Here is a 21,290-nt window from a genome sequence, read left to right as displayed (position 1 = left end):
ATGTCGAACAGTGGAATTGCTGGCTTGTGTAGTAGGTCTATAGTTAATATTTTGAAGCAACCACCATCGTATCTTATTCTGATATTCTTTATACATTCATTTTGACCACTTCTTTAAAACTATATTTATTTTATGTGTATGGGTGTTTAGTCTTCACATACATCTGTGAGCCACTTGCATATCTATTGTTCACAGAGGTCAGAAAACAATGTTGGATATACTAGGACTGGTATTCCAACAGTTGTCAGCAACTGTGCATGTGCAGGTGCTGGAAATCAAATTGGAATAGTGGCCGGTGCTCTCTACCACGGAGCCACCTCTCCAGCCTCTTCCCATGCATTCTTAACCTACAGCTTGAAAAAATTGTTTAAAAGAATTGCACAGTTGCATGGAACTTCATAAGGAGTGGAAAAATTCAGAATTATTTAAAATTTAAGTGTCAAAAAAAGAAGACACTTGGAAATAAAATTTGATCTTAAAATTCAGGAATAATTTGAAAACATTTTAGGCTTCTGTTAAATTAAACACTTGACAGCTCACAAAAGCCTTTGCAGCCATCTTCTATCATCTGTTCTTCCTAAGGTGAGCAAAATGAAAATACTGGCGAACCACACACAGTACCTCCTCCAGCTTCGTAACGAACCAGAACTAATATACAGTGCGAGCTTCACACAGCATGTCCCCTACCATCCAGACCAACTAGAACTAACCTGTAAGTGTGACTTATCATTTTCATGTCACCTCCTTTTCTTATCAGAGCAATGAACAAGATCCCATTAAAAAGATCTTGGTGACAATTCTCTGCAAGAATCTACAAAAGCCAAGCATTAAAGTGAAAAGATCAAAGTCTATCAAATTTATATTGTGGTCTCTTTGTATTAAGTTCCTTTGCTTCAATTGGATACTGCCAATTCTAGCGTATTTGTTCTCCTTCCTGACCCCATACTTGGGTACAGGTCCTCAGTCAGTGATCATTTGTCTCGGCTTCATGCTCCCTTCTTTCATAATCAAACATTCCAGGGCAACTGGAATTCAGCATTCTTGGCACTGAAGGCCTGGTCTGACTCAGAAATACACAAATCGTCATTTCCAGTTTCATTTGCTACAGAGCTGTAAAAGTCTGTATTCTCCCCATATCAAAGTAGCTACTCAGCCAAGACCCTACATATTAACTGTCAGCATATGTGCCTAGGAGTGATGTCTGAAATACACAGTCATCCTCACTCCCAAAGCTGTGATTCTTAAGATCAGTCAGTTACTCCAGAATTGAGCCAACTCTCACAGGGCATCTTAGTTTGTTTACTAACTGATTTGTGTTTTAGTTTGTTTTCTATCACTGTGATAACATGCCTAAAGCAACGTGGAGAGGAAAGGGGTTTTTGTTTTTGTTTTTGTTTTTTGTTTTGTTTTGTTTTTTGTTTTGTTTTGTTTTTGTTTGTTTGTTTTTTTATCTTGTAGGCTACAGCCTGTTATTGGGGAATCCGTGACAAAAACTGAAGGCAGGAACTTAGAAGTAGGAAAGGAAGCTGAAGACAGGAAAGAATGCTGCTTAAGGACTTTCTCTGCATGGCTCCTTCAACTTGCTTTGCTATACAATGCAAGACCCCCATCCCAGAGGTGAAACTACACACAGTATGCTAAGCTTTCTGAAAACAATCATTAATTAAGAAAATGTTCCAAGGGTTTGCCCACATTCAAATCAAATGCAAGCATTTTCTAACCAACCCAAAAGGTTTTGTTTTTTATTCTTCCTTCATCAATATCAATAGCATGGGAATTCCATAAGATAATAGTTTTGAAATTTGCAGGTATACCAGAAGTACTGCATTTTTAAAATGGATTGCTGGACCCATTCCATGGAGTTAAGTAATGAAGGAGGGAACGTTTTTGCTATGTGTAGTATAGAGTCTGGGAATTCACACCTCTAATAAGCCAACAGAGATGATGATTCTGCTGGTCCAGAGTTATACTTTCGAGATCCACAGTAGTGAGGCTGTGAGTCAGGAAGGCAACAACAACCTAGGGTTACATTCCTCAGGCATTGCCTACTATTTGAGGGAACAGGTCTCTGGCCTTGAACTCACCAACTAGATCAAGCTGGACGGCTAGTGTGCCCATTGATCTACCTGTACCTGCCATACACATATGTTATATACCCATACACACATAATAAATCTCATGTGATCATAATGTATTTCTATGAGACAGTAAAGCTACAAACATGGATGGCAACAGCAAGGAAGCTTGCTTTTCTTTTCTGTCAATCTCATCTGGAGATTTCCTCGTGTTGGCAAGCGACTCTTTACCTGGCTCAGGTAGGCTACAGGCTGACCTGTGTCTTCTCCCCTGCAAGATGCTGAAGAACTCTAAGCATGCCCTTATTTGGAGAGAGTTTCTTCAAAGATATAATTAAGTTAAGAAGTCTTCAGGGTGGTTGCTAATCTAAGTATCCTTAGAAGAAGAAGAACCCGGAGCACAGATACAAACTGAAAGAGATAGAGGGGAAAGCAGCTACCCATGCCAAGAACAGAGGCCTGGGATAAACCTTTCCCTTTGGCTCTTAGAAGAAAATAAGCTTTCTAAAACTATACACTTTAGTCTCCAGAACCAAGAGGAGAGTTTCTATTGAAAAATCTGTGCAACTTTGTTGTGGAAGCCCATATAAATTGATATGAAAGTTACCATTAGCATCATGAGTAACCTCAAGCGCCAGTCCTCGGGTTCCACAACTCCTTCCTTAGCACATGTCTAAGGTGGGTTGGCCAAGGCTGACTATGATTCTGACTTCATGGTGACTTTCATAATTTCATGCTACTCCAAGAGAACCTGTGACTAGACACGAGCACTTCTAAATGAACCAATACTTTAATATCAACACAGGAAAAAGGAGACTGCAATGGTCCACAGGGTTGCCCGAGATTTATATTAGGAAGTGGTGGAGAAAAATATGCTGATAATGTACACTGGGGTGAAAAAGGAGAATCCTGAGACAGAATATGAAACATAATCAATTCAACTCTGAATATGAGATAAATATCATAACAAATCCAACCTATTGCTTTTCGCCTTGCCATGACTAAATATCCAAGAAGCAACATAAGAAAAGAGGCTTATCTGGACTCATAGTTTGAAGTAAGACAGTTTTTCACAATGGGAAAGTATGGGGTTGGCAGCTCTGTGATGGTCAGAGAGGGTGGTACCCACATGCTTACATCTCAGAGAATCAGCAAGCAGAGAGAGATACAGCAGTTGGAAGTAGACCTCCAGGATCATCCCACAATGGTCTGCTTCCCTGAGTGAGGACCCTCCCCTAAGGTTTTACAAGCTCTCCAGTTAGCACCACCAGTTGGGGACCAAGTGGTCATAGACACAAGCTTGTAGGGGGCATGTGACATGAAGCCATACCAAATGATAAAGGAGAATGCTCAATCACATCTGTGAAGCAGAATTTCCATGCATATCATCATTAGATGGGTGTTTTCCTCCTGGGCTGTAGGATGACTGAAATTTCTCTAAATAAAGGAAAGCAGAGAACTAAGAAGCTTTGGAATAGAAAAGAGAAACAGTGGAGAAAGTCCAATTAAGTACTTACTTTTAACCAAGAGGTACAAAAATTCTGTCAACAGAACATGCAGGAAAAGCAGGTGCATGATTCTTTAAATGGCATGCAGTGTGTGTCCAACACCGAATAAACCAAAAGCCTGACCCCCTTGTGTCCAACCTAGATGCCCGCTATGTAACATGTGTGTCAGATGGAAAAGCCGATCATTTCAGTGCAGCCCTGGATACCAAGAGACCATCTGACTTGAATTGAATTTACCATGATTCGTGACTAGTGATGCTGAGTATCTTGTTATGTACTTACTAGCATGCTTGTGTTGGGGAGGAACATGGAGAGGGAGAGAGGCAAGAGAGGACCCTGATACATTTTAAATCAGATAAGAGCAGAGCATGTTATTTTAATCAGTGAGTCTCAACAGGGGGCAGTTTTGCAACTCAGGGGTCTATAGGCAATATCTACAAACGGTTTTGAACATCACAATTCTAGCATGTATTGGGTAAAAGCCAGATAAGCGACTAGGCATCTTATAATACAAGCAAGCCAGAGTCTTGCAGCAAAATATTCCCTGGCCCCAAATGACAGTAATACACACACTGAGAACCATGGGTTTATTAGCTTCCTGTTGAATTCATGCATAAAAACTTCCCAGACAAAGGCACTGCACAGGCAGGCTCTTGCTACCACACAGCATTATCTGAGCCACACTCCCCGCTGGCTTATCCTGCTTCTGTCCTTCAAAGTCCTGTGCTCCTTGACTCCTTATAATGTCCCCACATCCTCTTGCATAGCTGAAACACATCCTGTCCTGTCGTTAAGTCCTACATAGCACCTAGTTCTTTTCATTAATAGAATTTATCAAAAATACATTCTCCCCATACTACTTATAAATATGTGTATTTTTTTCTGTAACAATACAATTAGAATAGAATGATAGCTTTATTTGACTTGTATCTATTGCTCCTACTTGCATATAAACTCTATTAGAACAAGAACAAAGGCATTTATCATCACAACTTCATAATACTTGTTGATTATCTTTTAAGATGTAGCAACATATTATAAAAAGTGAATATTAACTGTATGAATGGATGTGCAAAAGGGCACTGTAGGAAAAGACACTAGGTAGATTCTAAACATCATTTGGAATTGGGACCTACATTGGTCATAAGCCATAGCCAAAAAAAAAAAAGAAAGAAAGAAAGAAAGAAAGAAAGAAAGAAAGAAAGAAAGAAAGAAAGAAAGAAAGATCAAAGCAGTGATTAACATTTTCAAACCAATGGTGAGGGCAAAACAAGGCTTTTGAGGGCTGATAAGGTGGGAGAAGGTGAGAAGAAAAGGGATGGTGAATAGAGGTTACCTCCCCAGGGCAGGGGAGTGACTCAGTAGGCAGAGGCTTACCCAGCTTGCTGAGCACAACTTCAATGAGTAGGGTGCTTCATAACTCTAATCCCAGCTCGCTAGGGAGTTAGAGGGAAGAAGACCAGAAGGTCAAGGGCAAACTGCTGCAGAGCAAAGGTGGAAACATTAGATCTGGGGAAATGAGGGGGAGAAAGACAGGGGAGGGCAGAGACAGTAAGAGAGGAAAGAGAGTTAGAAACATTGTAATGGTTTCTTATGCTCTAGAGGCTAAAGGCTTTGCTACTGTTTCCATAGTAAATATCACCTAAAAACCCATGTTTGAAAATCTCCATCCCAAGAGTGAGGCTACTGGGAGCTGATGGGGTCTTCAGAAAAGAGAGACTAATTGGGAGGTATCCAGGAGTATAGAACCCTTTCTCTCTCTACCTTCCTGGCAACAAGAAGATCTGGTTGTACTCTGCCACATTCTCCTGCTATGACACAAGTTCCCTTGTCCAATGGAACAGGACTGAGCTATTAACACTGAAACCTCTAAAACTAAGAGGGGAAATAAACTTCTCCCGGCAAGTCGATTATCACAGACGTTTGGTTTTATAATGGAATGCTGACTAATGCAAGTATATTGATTGGTATGTTCTTAGAAGAGATTCCATAGAAGAGAAACTGGTATTGTTCAAAGACAGGTGAGGTGAGGATAATAATGAAGCCTCAACTCTGAGATGCTTAGGGAAATAGCAAGGCTGTTAAATGGAGAAGGGAGGGGTGACTTTGGGGCAGGAGCTTAGAGGAACCAGAGAGTTGATACACAGTGAAGGGGAAGAGTGGGGGAAATTTAGTTGACCAATGATTTTGCTGCTTCTGTGCAGAATAACTGTTGCAAATAGAAATTTGATTTTAAATAGAAATTTAGATCAATAGGCCTGTATTTGCTACATCTTCATTTTAACAATAAAGATAATATAACTTCCTCTCTGTGAATCATTCTCATGGCAGAATGTTTTCAGATAAACCAATCTTTTATTTCCCTGTAATTCCCCGTATTTAGGAATTTCTTGAAAGGTGGTTTTCACTGGTTATATGAATGAGCGTCTATTTTAAAAAGCAAAAACCTGTGGTTCCATTCATTCTACTAGCTAGACTGGGAGGCAGATGCCCGGGAGCCCAGCACTGGAGAGGGAGAGGGAGCTTCAGTCTAGTATCTGCCACCTCGTGAGTTCAATGCAAGCATGAACTTCAGCCAAAGATAGCAGGACTTTGCCAGGTAGGGTTAGGTGGGAAAGAAACCTCCCTCTGGGATTATGAACAAAAATGGATGCAGACCAGTAAGTAAACACTTGACAGAATCACTGGAAAGGCCAAAGAAGCAACTTGCAGATGAGTCTCCATGAATGAACCTAGCACCTTCAAACTCAAGAAAGCCAACAGGGATCCAACACACAGCAAAGACAAAAGAAAAGCTCGGCTGGTAAGGAGACTGGCCTCTAAGCATCATGACAAACCCTTACCCACTGTGCCACTCTGTCAGTGGTTCATAGAAGTGCAGACAAAACACAGGGTAAGCAGTTGGCCTCTTCCACATCTTTGCCCTCCAAGTTTCATTCATACCCATCAATTTCATATGCAGCCAGGACCTCAGCCCCAAGGCATTTTGGCACATAGACTTGAGGTGCCCAGACATTCTGTCACAGAATGTCCTACCAAGAGTGTATGGAGATGGGTGCAAAGACTCAAGCACACAAAATATTGCAAATGCATGGTTTACTTCAATAATTTTCTTCAATCAACTAGACGACCAGCTAGACTCCTTGCTGACTGGCTCTGTTGACTTAGTGCTCCTTTTAAAGTTCATATAGCCTCTCCTATTGCAGGAATCAAAATTAACTTTCTGACACTCATTTTGTAGGTAAGTCTAACAAATCAATCATGATTTTTTTTTCATACCAAAATTGTTTCTTTGAATCCAGTGGTGTCTGGTGACACATACCATGTCCAGTCCAGGTGACAATGTTTCCCTTGCTCACTAATCCCTTTTCCCCTGGACTTGCTCACAAAACTTCAACACAATAAAATGAAGCAAAACACTGAAAACTAAAAAAGCCCTGGAAATGGAGAACAGATGTAGGATGTTTTTAATTCTTTTTAAATACTAACTACCTATCATTCTCATTTTATATAATAGTCTATTTCGCATTCTATATTAATTTAGATTCTTGGTAATGTATTTGTTCAACATCTATTAGTACATATACCAAAACAGTTTTCACGAATGCAAATTAAAATTTTTCAAAATAACATATGAAAAGAAAAAATGGAATGTTAGACCTTCTAAGGCATCAGGGACGACTGGGAAAAAAAACTCTTATTAAAAAGCCAGCCGTTCTTTACATCCTATTTCAACTCATTTTTTTCCCCAAGAATTAAATGCTTCCTTAGGGTTCAATTAGTAAAGCATCTCTCAACAATGTGTCTCTAGGACCTTTGCTTCCGAGACGTACACCATCCGGCTCTGATTAGTGACTCAAATGCTGTAAATATGCAATGCATATGGAATTTGTGATAGGGCCTGAACGTCGGCAGGAACCTAATGTTAGCTCAGGAACAGGAAATCTAATGTGCTCAGCTAGCAAGGATTTGTATTTAAACAGAGACCAGAAGCATCGGTCAACAACCACCAATCGGTCCCATTCCATTTCTGCTGCAGCTGACCACTCACAGTTACAGGGAACACTTTTGAAAAAGACTCGTTTTACTTCAGGTTACCAGGATGGCCATAAGAGAAGAAACTCGTCTTTTTCCATTTAAATACCACCACAGACAAGTACAGTTTGAAGTTATTTATTGATGGGTTAAATTCAAGGGAAATATCCAAGATATTCTAATTGCCAGTACAAATTAAGCTAGTGCCCTGGGAGCAGACAATGTCTGCATCAGGTGCTATGAAGAGGAAATGGGCTGCAGCTATTCCAGTTCCTCTGGGAAACAGGTTGGCGCAGAACTATTCTCTTTAAAATGATTATTTTGTATTAGGTGACTTCTTCCTCGATGTTTACATGTTATAATAAAAAAAAAATACTAAATTAAAAACAAAATGAAGGTTGGGGAACCGCCAACTGATAGAGCATCTGGTTAGTATATACAGAGACCCTGGATTCAGCCTCCAGCCCAGAAACAGAAATGAAGGGAGGGAGGGAAAAGGGAATAAAAAAATAGATCCTGACACCTGCGTTCTGTGAGCCTGCTGTGCTGTGCAGGTAACTGCCTGTGTGTATTACTCTCGCCTGTTGAATTCCTAGAGCTGTGTTTGTTCCTGTGGGGCACTCTCCCCTCCTACACCACTTTCCACAATCAACCTGAGGACAGATAAGGACCTAATCAGGGGGCATCTACGCTAATGATCAATCACTTTTGTTGTTACTGCTGAAGGGAGGGTCAGTTTCAGCAAGAATACAAAAGGCTGCAGGCTGAAGTGGTTTCGTTTGGTTGGTTTCCGTTCAAAATAAAAATAGCTGTCATAGATTAAAAACAGGCATAACCATCTATGGAGTCATCCGTCATAAAAAGCTACCCAGAGGGTAGGGGTGGTGCTGGCACAACTGGTGGTTATCATGTAGAAGAATGAGAATTGACCCATTCTTATCGCCTATGAAGTTCAAGTCTAAGTGGATCAAAGACCTCCACATAAAAACAGAGACACTGAAATTGATAGAGGAAAAAGTGGGGAAAAGCTTCGAAGATATGGGCACAGGGGAAAAAATTTCTTAACAGAACATCAATAGCTTGTGCTGTAAAATCAAGAATTGACAAATGGGACCTCATAAAATTACAAAGCTTCTGTAAGGCAAAAGACACTGTCAACAAGACAAAAAGGCCACCAACAGATTGGGAAAGGATTTTTACCAGTCCTAAATCTGATAGAGGACTAATATCCAATATATACAAAGAGCTCAAGAAGCTGGACTCCAGAAATTCAAAAACCGCATTAAAAAATGAGGTACAGAACTAAACAAAGAATTCTCAATTGAGGAATTCCAAATGGCTGAGAAACACCTGAAAAAATGTTCAACATCCTTAATCATCAGGGAAATGCAAATCAAAAAAACCTTGAGATTTCTTCTCACACCAGTCAGAATGGCTAAGATCAATAATTCAGGTGACAGCAGGATGTGGAGAAAGAAGAACACTCCTCCATTGCTGGTGGGATTGCAAGCTTGTACAACCACTTTGGAAATCAGTCTGGTGGTTCCTCAGAAAATTAGACATAGTACTACCGGAGGATCCAGAAATACCTCTTCTGAGCATATCCAGAAGATCTTCCAACTGGTAATAAGGACACATGCTCCACTATGTTCATAGCATCCTTATTTATAATAGCCAGAAGCTGGAAATAACCCAGATGTCCCTCAATAGAGGAATGGATACAGAAACCGTGGTACATTTACACAATGGAGTACTACTCAGCTATTAAAAACAATGAATTTATGAAGTTCATGGCCAAATGGATAAATCTGGAGGATCTCATTCTTAGTGAGCTAACCCAGTCACAAAAGAAGTCACTAGATATGCATTCACTGATAAGTGGATATTAGCCCAGAAACTTAGAATACCCAAGATACAATTTACAAAACACAAGAAAACCAAAAAGTAGGAAGACAAACTGGTAGATACTTCATTCCTCCTTAGAATAGGGAACAAAATACCCATCAAAGGAGTTACAGAGACAAAGTTTGGATCTAAGACTAAAGGAAAGACTATCCAGAGACTACCCCACCTGGGGATCCATCCCATCATCATCCACCAAACCCAGACTCTATTGCACATGTCAGAATGATTCTGCTGAAGGGACCCTGATATAGCAGCCTCTTGTGAGGCTATGCCAGTGCCTGACAAACACAGAAGTGGATGCACACTGTCAGCTATTGAATGGAACACACAGCCCCCAATGTAGGAGCTAGAGAAAGTCCCCAAGGAGCTGAAGGGGTCTGCAACCTTATAGGTGGAACAACAATATGAACTAACCAGTACCCCCAGAGCTCGTGTCTCTAGCTGCATATGTAGCAGAAGATGGCATATTCAGCCATCATTGGGAAGAGAGGCCCCTAGGTCTTGCAAACTTTTTATGCCCCATAGAGGGGAACGCCAGGGCCAAGAAGTGGGAATGGGTGGGTAGGGGAGCAGGGTGGGGGGAGGGTATAGGGGACATTTGGGATAGCATTTGAAATGTAAATGAAGAAAATATCTAATAAATAATTAAAAGGAAAAAAAAGAAAAATAATACAATAACTAATGAACTCTGGATCTTTTCAAGGTGGACAGTAATGATTTCCCTAGAGAGTGTGTTGGTGACAAGTGACTGACTACTCCGTGAATTCTGATGCACCAGGATACATGATTTGTATTTAATTTTTTTCTTACATTAATGTTCCACTGTGATGTAAACCTTAGCTCCCCTTTATCATCTCCCATAGAGAAAACTATAGTCTTGCATTCATTTATATTATACTCATTACTGATTGTCAACAGAAAATCATAGTTCTTTGGACAGACAAGAAATGACATATGCAGGTATTTTTAATTTTTTTTCAGTCACATGCTTGTGTATGTGCCTGGGTGTACATATATGCATCATACACATAATTGTGGAGGTCAGAAGAGGGTGTCGGAGTCCCTGGAACTGACTTATAAACGGTTGTTAACAACCATATTAGATGCTGGAAACTAAATCCAGGTCCTCCGCCATAACAGCTTGGACTCTTAACTAACGGTGCACACACCCCCATTTACTCTGTAGATAATGATGATGCCTTCACTCAAAAACCACCTCCGTTCCTTCCATTCCCCATATCCTTTCCAAAGGGAATCTGCTGACTTTCCACTTCTGACACTCTCCTCTCTGCTCCCTTCACTAATCCTGTCAGTATTATCTTGTCGTCACTACAGAAAGCAAAACTGATTCTACAGAACACTGAAATTTCAGCTAAGCTCTGGTGTAGGAAGCAGTCTTAGATGTGGAGTGCTTAGTATTTTTACTGAGTGGGCAAGGAGTAAAGGAGAATATGGCTTGTTTCAAGTGGGTGAGGCAGTAATATAAATCTAGAGACCTAAGTTTTCTCAAATGTTCCCAACAACCCCCTCCAGACTCTTGGCTTCTGAATGGTAGGTTGCACTTACAAAACCAGGATGTCCCATGTGAAATCATACATGTATGCATGTGTGTTCATGTGTGTACAAATGTGGGGGGTGTGTAGTACATGTAAAAAAAAATAAAACTTCTGGATGGTTTGTTACCTGGCTTGGTGTAGAGAGCAGATTCTGCTTGGAATTATGTCGACTCATTTTCTCAGGAACATTTGAAAATTTTACAAAGGGTAAAAATAGATGTTTTCCTCTTTGAATTATAAAATATAACAATAAAACTCATATTAAATGGAATGCAATAAAAGTATAAAATTGCAGACTACTCTGTAGAATAAGAGTAGTATCTTATTTGTACAGACTACCTTCCTAAAATCCATGCATTTGTGTCTATTTCTATTTCTATAATTTGCTTGTTTTTCAAACATCCCTCTTATTGGGGGTTCCTGTGTGTCAGAAATGATATGAGGAGATGCATATGAAGCCCAGCAGCTCTTTTGTGATGTAAGAAATTCAATAATCATAGTACAGTTAAGAAACATGAGGTTGAGATAGACTAGGCAATTTGCCGGCAATGTGATAGGAATTTGGGAACCAAGAGTGATAAACAGAAAAGAAAAAAGAAAATACCAGACCAGACCAGACCAGACCAGACCAGACCAGACCAGACCCGAAGCTGGGTTTGTGATATATGCCTTTAATCCCAGCACTCAGGAGGTAGAAGCAGGCTGATCTCTGTGAGACTGAGACCAGCCTGGTCTACAAAGAGAGTCCCAGGACAGTCGGGGCTGTTATACAAAGAAATTCTGTAAGAGGAGGAGAAAGAGAAGGAGGAGGAGGGGGGGAGGAAAAATGTTTAAAAAACGAAAGAGAGAAGGGGAGAGGGAGTAAGGAAGAGAGGGAGAAAAGAGGGAGAGGGGGAGAAAAGGAGACTCCTTGGAGGTTAGAAGATTAAAAATAAAAATAAGGTCCAAGGTTTAAAACATTGGCAGGCCAGAGGCTGGGGGCAGAGGCAGGGGATATTACACAGCTTTGGGTCATTCCTTACCTATCTCCTGTTCAATTGCTGAGTAGTAGTTTCTCCTCTGAGATTGAAACATTCTATTCTGGAGGGACATTTCTTAAACCAAAAGATAAGCAACTAAAGGTAGCTCAGGAAGTCCCTAAAACTGACCAAATTCACTGGACCACTTACTCCCTAGAGTAAACAATAAAGACTACCAAGACTCACTCTGGGCCAAGCCAAGCTGCAAAGAAAATTCACAGACAAGACCAGCTTCCTAAAAGAAGAAGAAACCAACCAAGCAGCCTAGAAGAGGGGTAGCCCAACTAAGCACCTAGGAATGAGTACTCTCCAACTTGTTGAGCTGTCTGCAGGCTGTGCAGTGTGCTCCAGGTTCCCAGATTTTGTGAGTTGTCACCTATTCTGTGGTAGACTTTGAATAATTTCTGCTTCTGCAAGTAACCCTTCACCCACTTTCCTGTAAGTAACCTTAATAAAATTACTGTTCACCAAGTTGGACTTTAGAGTTATCTGTACTTGGTCTGCATGGTTCCCTATTTGGGGTAAGTAGATATGTGTGGAGTGTCTTCCCAGTAAAAGTTTGATCTCCAAATACCAATCCAGACAGAAGTCAAAACTCAAAAGAGAAAAGGCTCTCTAGCTAAGATGAAGAAAGGAAATTACCATCCACTGTCTACCTCACCACAGCTCCCCTGGAACACCCACAGTACAAAGAATTGACCATGTTCCACCTTTAATCCGGCCATGAGCAAATACAAGCTAAAGGACTACAATTTGATTTTTTGTTGTTGTTGTTGTTGTTACTAATAAACAGGCAGTTACAATAGGTCAGCTCTTCCTCCTTTCACTGAGTCCAACAAGACAGAATCAGCTTTGATGTTACATTATGTCCCAAGTTACTAGTTTTAAATTACTGCAACATTCCAAACCTTCCCCTGGCCTCTAAGGACTCCCAGCGAGTGTCTGAGTGGGTGTTGCAGTGTCTGCAGCACCCAGCTCCTGCTCTTGGCCGTTTGGTGCCTGTTGTCATTGGTTAGTGCCTCTGTCAGAGCCAACCATTCCTAGAACATCCACAACCTTTCTAGGACTTTGGTAAAGAGCCAACAAGTTATGCCTGGCATAGCCCTGTCTAGGTGGCATCTCCCATTCCATATGGTGGCTGGTAAAACAGGACTATTGATTATGTTGTGTAGCACTTTACAATCCTAAACAACCCCAACATGTCACTTTTAAATTCTCAGTATGCACTGTGATGTCTAATCTGATAGTAAAATATCTATAGGATTTGCCCACACTCCCTGCTTATAAACTAGAAAGCAGGATTCTGCTGTTTTCACAGTAAAGCAGATGTACAAAGGACTTCCAAGTTGTTTGTAGCATTTATTTTTCTTCTAGATGAGGAGATGGAATGTTCTCTTGGGATAGAAACAGAGTATTCCCCCAAAACTTAAAGGAGAGAAACTTCCATAACTCTGTTACACAAAATCAAACCAGAGACCCACTCAAACCTAGAGAACAGGAGGAGAAGAAGGGAGGGATGGAGGGAGGAGGGAGAGAGGGAGGGAGGGAAAAGAAGGAAGGAAAAGAGTAAGGAAGAAGATATAAGAACGATTTATTCATTGCCTAACAACAACTCAAAAGAAATGTAAGAACGTGAGTTATCCATTCAATTCTGAGTATTGATGCTTCAGTAAATAACCCCAGAAGATCTAACAAGGCTGCCACTTGGGTGTATCCAATTCCTAGATGACAAATGTCTCAAAATGTAAGCAGAGACAAAATTAAATTCACAAGCCACTGCACACTTTTGTGAGCTAAGAAGCTGCAGTAACAGTTCACTCACAAACCTTGCCCCTGGTCATACACAGTTTCCCAGACCAGCAGGTACCACAGCCACATTAACTAGGGTCTTGTAAGAAGGGTACACCCTCAAGCCCTACCCCAAAGCAGAGTCAGAAACAGGATAGATCCAGCAATCCCAAGACTAACAGGATTTATGGATGTTTCTGAGGGGAGAAGGGAAGGGAAGGTTGCTTGATTATAGAGAAATCCCACAGACCATTATATTAAATGTATACAGGATACAGTATTGTCAGTTCTGTACAAGAGACAACAAAGGTTCAACATGTTTATTTGTCTAAAGTCACACTGCTGAGTGAGAAAAGCCAGACCTCTGGTTCTAGATTTGGTTTTCTTTGTCTTGAAAGTGAAGCCTCATAGAGATGCAATAGAAACAGCCAAACAGATCAAACTGGCTTGATGCTAAACGAGGAAACTCAAACTAGGAGTACCGGAGAAGGCGATACTCAGGGACTACTCAGGGACTACAAAGGGGATACTAAGAATGTCTCCATGCCTCCTAATGCACGGATCAAACACAGCAAGAGAGCCAAGCGTCTGCAGGGCACCTCTCTAAAGTACAGTTAATTCCTCTTCTAGGTGCAGTCTGGTTTCTCTTAAGAAGATCTCTGGGCTCCCTCTCAAGTGTGGGCCTCCTTAGCACAAGCCTCCCCAGGAGTTCACTGCTGCCTTAATTGGAGGACTCTGCCCACTTCTCCCTGCTCCTGGGGCTGGCTACTGGCTTCTCCATCATTCCCAGAGCATCATTTGACTTTGGTGTTGTGATGATTTTGGATCTCTGCTATTGACCATATCCAGTCTATAATGGGAGAGATTTTACCTACTTCCTCCATCACCCCCAAAATGTAGTTCCAAGATGGGCACTGATGAAGTGAGTGTGGAACATTTGCTACTTAAATACATATAACACAAATCACCTACCTGGGTATCTATAACCTTCATTCTCAAAGTTATTGTCTCAAAAAACAGACTTTATGGAAAATTAACAAAATATAGTTTAAAGACCATTAGTAATAAGAATTCCAGAGCTTACGACTAAAACTACCCCCTTTTTGACTCTGGGACACTGCTCTCCTCCTCTCCCCTCGTCTCCCTCCCCATTCCCTCCCAGCCTCCCCCCTCCTGTTCTCTTTCTTTCTCTCTACCCTTTTCCTCTTTTCTCAGATCCACCCCTTTGTTTGCTTTTTACCCAAGGATGTCTATGGACTAGAGCATTGTATTTGTTGAACGGCACTCTCCTTTTGTCTTCTTGACAAAAACAATTCATCTGTGTCTGATTTATTGTTTCGATTCTATTCCATTTATAACAGCCTCCGGTCCAATTAGACTGGGGCAGGAAGAAGACAAGTGCAAAGCCCTTGGTAAAGAGGGTGTGTTTACATCCTTGCCTCCATCATTTGGTAATTGGCAAGAGATTTCAAGGAGGCTGTGGCTCTGCTCATACTGCAAGTTCAGTTTGCGCTTCCAACTGGACAAAATATAGACACGGATGCACTCATCTAAGTAATTGGATTCACTACCTGGAATATTTAAATTGTTTTCAGACACTGGAAATTGGCTTAAGAAGATTAAAGTAAAATACCCGGGAGGATAACAGGCTGTAATTTACGGAGGTGGGAAATCATCTCAGTTAGAAGACAGGTTCGTTCTCCTACAGTTGCTCCTGATAGGAGATGTGTAAATCATTAGGACTGGAATCTCTTTAAATCCTGACAGCTCAGGTTTATTCGGGTGAGTGGTTCTTATCAAACCCATTGGATGACATCCAGGAAGCCACATCAATAGGTTAATGTGCATTGTGCATTCCACTGGAGGTTTCTTTAAGAAGCCTTTAAGTGTTCTGAAGGTAACTAAGGTGGAGGGAAGGGAGAGGTCATAGGAAGTCCTGGAGCTGGCCAGGATCTCTCCTAATCAGCAACGGGTACAAGTAAACCAGAGGGTAAAGTTGTGGCTCTATTTCAAAGTGAAGACCTAAGCAAGCTCGTTTCTCAAAACCTAGCCCTGTCTCTAAGTCCATCCTGTGCTCCTCGGCCCCAACAGCTACTAGTTTGCTCACCAATCAGCTTGTGGTGTGCACTAACTGCCCTTTCTTAGGACCCTCACTCTGCAGCCAGGCGCTAAAGTTTGGCATCAACGACCACCTGTCGGCTGTACCGCTGTGTCCTCTGCTGTGTGGCCAGCATAAAAAATTGCTCAAGGGTTAGCAGTAACTGCAAGGTTTGGGACCTGGATGGTAGTTAGTCCTTCTTGAAACAGGGCAAAGGAGGTGACCGGACGCCTTAGCTAGCTGAGGTGGTGGGGGTGCGTCTAGTTCTCTCCAGCGCTATCCAGCTGCTCCTAACTTCATGCTCTTTCCAAACTCTCAGAACCTGTCACTGGGTAAAACATGTCCCTTCGGTTCCACTGGCCCCAAAGACTTAAGTCCCTCAGGAGGTGCTGGCCAGACCCAGCAAAGATGTCAACTCTAAACGCCCTAGGAGGAGGAGAGCGCGCGAAAGCTGCCACCCTCTACCACCCACCCAGGCATCTGGCAACCTGTGCGCCCCAGGCTGCCCGCTCCCGCTCCGGCGCCCCATTGCATAACGCGCCCCTCGCCCCACCCCCACGCAGCCCTCCCTAGGGTGCCCAGCCCGCACCCCACTGCACCGCCCCTCACTTACATCATCCCACTTGACGAATTTGGTGCCCTTCTTGAGGCTGTCGGACACGCACACGGGCTTGAGTTGCAAGGCGTGCACTCCGGGCTGAGCCCCAGCCATCTGGGCTCATCAGGGCTCCGGGCGGCCCGGGCGAGCGCAGTGGAGACGGGACGCGGAGCTCCGGGCGCGAGCGGGCTTGGCTCTCGGTTCACCAGGCTCTGGGCTTCGCTGCCCGCCGGCCTCCGGCCTCTTGGCCTCCGCACCTCTGGCCCGCGCTGCTTAGTAAACGGGACGACGTGCGAGGGCACAGCAGCCTGCCATGCCCCGGGCGGGACGCAGGGTCTGGAGCCCGCGGTGACTGTAGAGTCTCGGGAGACGCGGAGGAGCAGAGCCCGGCAGTGCGAGCCGCCCGCCGCTGGATCCTGCTCGGCCGCCGCCTGGAAGCGCACCATTCAGCACATCCTCTGTGCACAGAAGGAGCGCGCGAGTGACACGCTCCGGTCCCCTCCTCCCTCAGCTCCTCCCGCCCCTGCTCCGCCACCCTCGCTCGCGGTCCTCCTCCCCCAGCTCCCTGCCCAACTTTGCGCGCTGGGTCAGCGACGGGAAGCGGGGACGCAGCGGCACCTCCCGGATCCCGGGCCCCACTGCAGCCGACGCCTGCGCCGCACACCCTCTGAGCATGCCCGGTGCCCCTAGCCAAGGCTGGCGTTCAGGGGGCTTTCTGGGAACCTGGACTCAGATATGGTTAGTGGTTAATCAGATCCTAACCTGTATGTAAAGAAGGACACTGAGGCAGAATGGGGAGAAAGCCCTAGGCTTTCTTTCTCTCTGGTGCTTTCCAGCCTTTTCAAAGAGAGGGTTCTTATTTTGTATAGAGAAGCACTTGAGAGGTTTAGATCAAGAACTCCAGAGAAACCTTGTCCTGCCAGAAAGTTGGCAGCCTATAACCTAGATGGCCCACAAACATTGTTTAGGAAATAAAAGGGGGCGCTGGGGCAAAGCTTTTATTCCCCTGAAAGATGAAAAGAGTGGGGCCTGGGGCCTGGGGCAGGGTGGGAGTCATATAGAATCATAGGTATAGGGATGCCTGTCTTCACTCACAAGGTGCATACTGTCAAGTGTTTGAGAGGTTGTGGAGCAACTAGAATCGCCGTCCATCACAAGGGTGGAGGGTGGGGTATAAAGTGGCAAATATTCTTTAGAAAATAACCTCTAATAAAGCTAAAGATTTGCTTATCACACAATCCAAAACTTCTGCTCCTAAATTTTTTGCTCAAGAGAAAGGAAAACGTACCCAGACTTGTCTAGCAATGGTAAAGGCAACTGAAAATTGTAAACGTCAAACAATAGGTGACTAGAGAAACAAACTTTAGTAAGTATATATGTCCCCCAAACTATTCCATGAGGAGAAGGGACAGACACTCCAAAACATATCCATGATCACACAAAGTTTAAGCCAAACAAGAGCATGCAACAAGATGCCCTCTGCAGGATCTGTAGAATAATCCAGGTATTCTGCGGTGACAGAAAGTAGATCATGAAGGTACCTGTGGCCAGTGTAGAGCAAAATTTGGCATAAAAGGTAACCTTTGAAAATGATGGGAAGATTCTGTATCTGTGCATTTACATTCACCAAACCTTGTAAGACTAGACACATAAAACGGGTGAATTTTATTCTAATAAATATTTCCCTAAAGGTTGATTTTGGAAAAGAAGAAACAGTATGAAGAAGAGACTCCAATAAAATGGTTTTAGACAGTCAAGGCACTTGCCAGCAAGCCTAATGGTCAGAGTTTCATTCTCAAACTCCACATGGTAGAATGACAGAACTGACTCCCCAGAGTTGCCCTCTGACCTACACACCTACACCTTGGTACACTAGGACACGCGCAAACACACACACGCACACACACACACACACACACACACACAGACAAAGAAAAAAAAAGAGAAACATGGCTTTCAATCTCTTTTCTTTGTGTACTTAGTTTTCAAGTTCCAATACTGCAATGAAACACCATGACCAAAAAGCAAATTGGGAAGAACAGGGTTTATTTGGTTTACATGCATCATTGGAGGAAGTCAGGACAGGGAACTCAAGCAGGGCTGGAACCTGGAGAGAGTTGCTGATGCAGAGGCCATGAAGGAGTGCTGCTTACTGGCTTGCTTAGTCATGGCTTGCACAGCCTGCTTTCTTATAGAACTCAGGGATGTCACCATCCATAATGGGCTGGGACCTCCCCCATTGAACACTAATTGAAAAAAATAATCCCTTATAGCTGGATCTCATGAAGGCATTTCCTCAATGGAGGCTCCTTTCTGATGACTCTAGCTTGTGTCAAGTTGACACGTAAAACCAGCCAGTACACCAGGTCGCTGTGATCCAAAGTTTATAAACTCAGCCAAAAGACTACTAAAAATAAATAATCTAAGGGTGCATCCCAGTGCTAGATGATTTACCTGATATGTATAGAATTCTGGTATGAATCCCAAATGCCACCTAAATATATATTCATAGACCAACAGACAGATGATAGATTATCGATAGATAAGATGGAAAACCAGCTATATTCTTAGAACTATCATAATTAATGAGTTTGGATGACTGTTATCTTTGGAGGCCTTGTCTTGATCTTGGAGCAACTTCACACACACACACACACAGAGAGAGAGAGAGAGAGAGAGAGAGAGAGAGAGAGAGAGAGAGAGAGAGAGAGAGAGAGAGAGAGAGAGGAGGGACAGGGGGAGGGGAGGGAGGGAGAGGGAGAGACACACACACAGAGAGAGAGAGAGAGAGAGAGAGAGAGAGAGAGAGAGAGAGAGGAGGGACATTAAAAGACTGCCTTGTTTCATCCCGGTCCTGCAATACCAAAGTACATGATGAATCTGACACCCATAGTCCTTCCCAGTAATGGCTTTGACTCACTAGCTACCTCACAGAAGGCAATACCCTCAGACTCACATTCATCTTTATCTTCAACGACTGTAATAAGTTTCTTCTTCCAAGGCTCCAGACCATCTCAATTATCCTTACCGCATGCCCTACCAGGTTGTTCTGTTCTAGTATGGTCTTTCCTTTTCTTGTTTTTTCCTCAATTATTTCATCATCCACTGAAATAATTGTTGAGCAGAAAGCATTAGTTGGAGTACCTTCGGAAGGCAAGATAGACTGGGGCTGCTCCCTAAAAAATACTATAGAGAAACCTTAGGCCAAGGCACTAGCTGAACGATTCCCAGTCACTCCATAATGGAATCCTTCTTATCCATCAGCATCTCTACCCTTTTTATCTTCAAAGCAAACCCTAAATTGTTTAGTTGGCAACCATGCTTAGTGATGAATTATGAAACTAATTACAATCATTCCATTTTCTTCCACTGACCTTTGTCTGTAACTGCTTGAGAGGGTACGTAAGAGAGTCAAATCTAACGAATAAGGTGAAGGTTGGGTGCTTCTGGGGGAAATCTCTCATATTTACATCCCTTCTCATCTCTCCTCTTTCCTCCTTGCTTTCCATCTTCCCCCTCCTTAGTTTCTCTCCACTGAATATAACAATATAAAAACAAGAAAGAAGGAAATAGGAAAGAAATGAAAAGAAAAATACTGTTCTTCCTGGACTCCATAAGCCTCTAAACCAATTTTAGATTTTATGATATTTGTCATAATACATATCTTCATAAGTTGAAATTTACTTTTACTCTTAGCTGATCTGCCATATAAAATAATTAATCCTTTGTAGTGGTTAGTTTTAACAGTCAACATAGCCTAGAATTACTTGGACAGACAGTCTCCACTGTTATTATCTCCATCAGGTTAGCCTGTAGGCAAGTCTGTAATGGATTGCCTGTCTTGTTATCTGATGCAGGAGGAACCAGTCCACCATAGACAACACATTCCCTAGGCTGTGTCCTGAACTGTGTAAGAGTGAAGAAAGGTAGCCAAAAGCAAGCAAGGATGCCCATATTCTCTATTCTCAGTTGTGGATGTGGTTTGATTTATTGCTTGCATTCCTGCCTCAACTTCCTCACAATGATAGACTATGATCTAGGTCACAAAGCCAAGAACTGATATTGACCCCCAGGAAGTCTGATATTAGAATCCTGACTTATTACTTAGATATGGCAAGTTTTTATCTATTTTAAACATATATACAAATATTCCAAACTCTCCAGAAGCTATATTGTGGCACACAGCCTTCTCTAATCAATTTGTAAAGCAGTGAGGTTTGGTACACTAGAAAAGGCTTGTATGGTGCCTCCTAATAGTGTGTAATTCCAATTACTAGCAGTGTGAGCATGGAAAAAAATGATCATTCCTTCTGAAATGAAATATGCTAGGATGTAAATAATGATGGTGAGGGCTAGTTCCTGGTACTTTTCCAAAGAGTTTTATACCTTTCGTGATTTAATCCTCATATTAACCCTATAAACTATGTTTCTCTTTATTCTATACTTGAGGAAAATGAGTCAGAGACACAGGAAATGATTACCCCAAATTTTTTACCAAGTACAAAAAAGAGCCAAAGTCCAAACCAAGGGTATTTGGTCCTGTTGGAGTCCAGTAATCGCCTCACAAACCACACAAACACCAATCTCGGTCAGACAGGGATAGTTGATTGAGCGTATATCACAGGACTGGTCAACCAGGACCGTGGCCCGGATTCATGAACTGAACCATGAACCCAAGTTAAGATCCTACAGAGTTTTTAAGCTCAAA

At 42.5% G+C, this 21,290-nt stretch overlaps 1 protein-coding gene across 2 annotated transcripts in view; it reads right to left on the bottom strand.

The window, feature by feature from the left end:
* Plcb1 (phospholipase C beta 1) overlaps nucleotides 1-17,060 on the bottom strand; it is a 671,407-nt gene extending 654,347 nt beyond the window's left edge. For both annotated transcript variants that reach the window (XM_021195155.2, XM_021195153.2), the window contains exon 1: nucleotides 16,598-17,060. In XM_021195155.2, the coding sequence (XP_021050814.1) occupies nucleotides 16,598-16,696 (99 nt within the window). In that variant the 5' untranslated portion in view covers nucleotides 16,697-17,060. The remainder of the gene's footprint in view (nucleotides 1-16,597) is intronic.
* Between the last annotated feature and the right edge of the window lie 4,230 nt (nucleotides 17,061-21,290).

Source organism: Mus pahari, chromosome 3 (assembly GCF_900095145.1).
Source record: "Mus pahari chromosome 3, PAHARI_EIJ_v1.1, whole genome shotgun sequence".
Taxonomy (NCBI): domain Eukaryota; kingdom Metazoa; phylum Chordata; class Mammalia; order Rodentia; family Muridae; genus Mus; species Mus pahari.
This window is presented reverse-complemented; position numbering and strand designations above follow the sequence as displayed.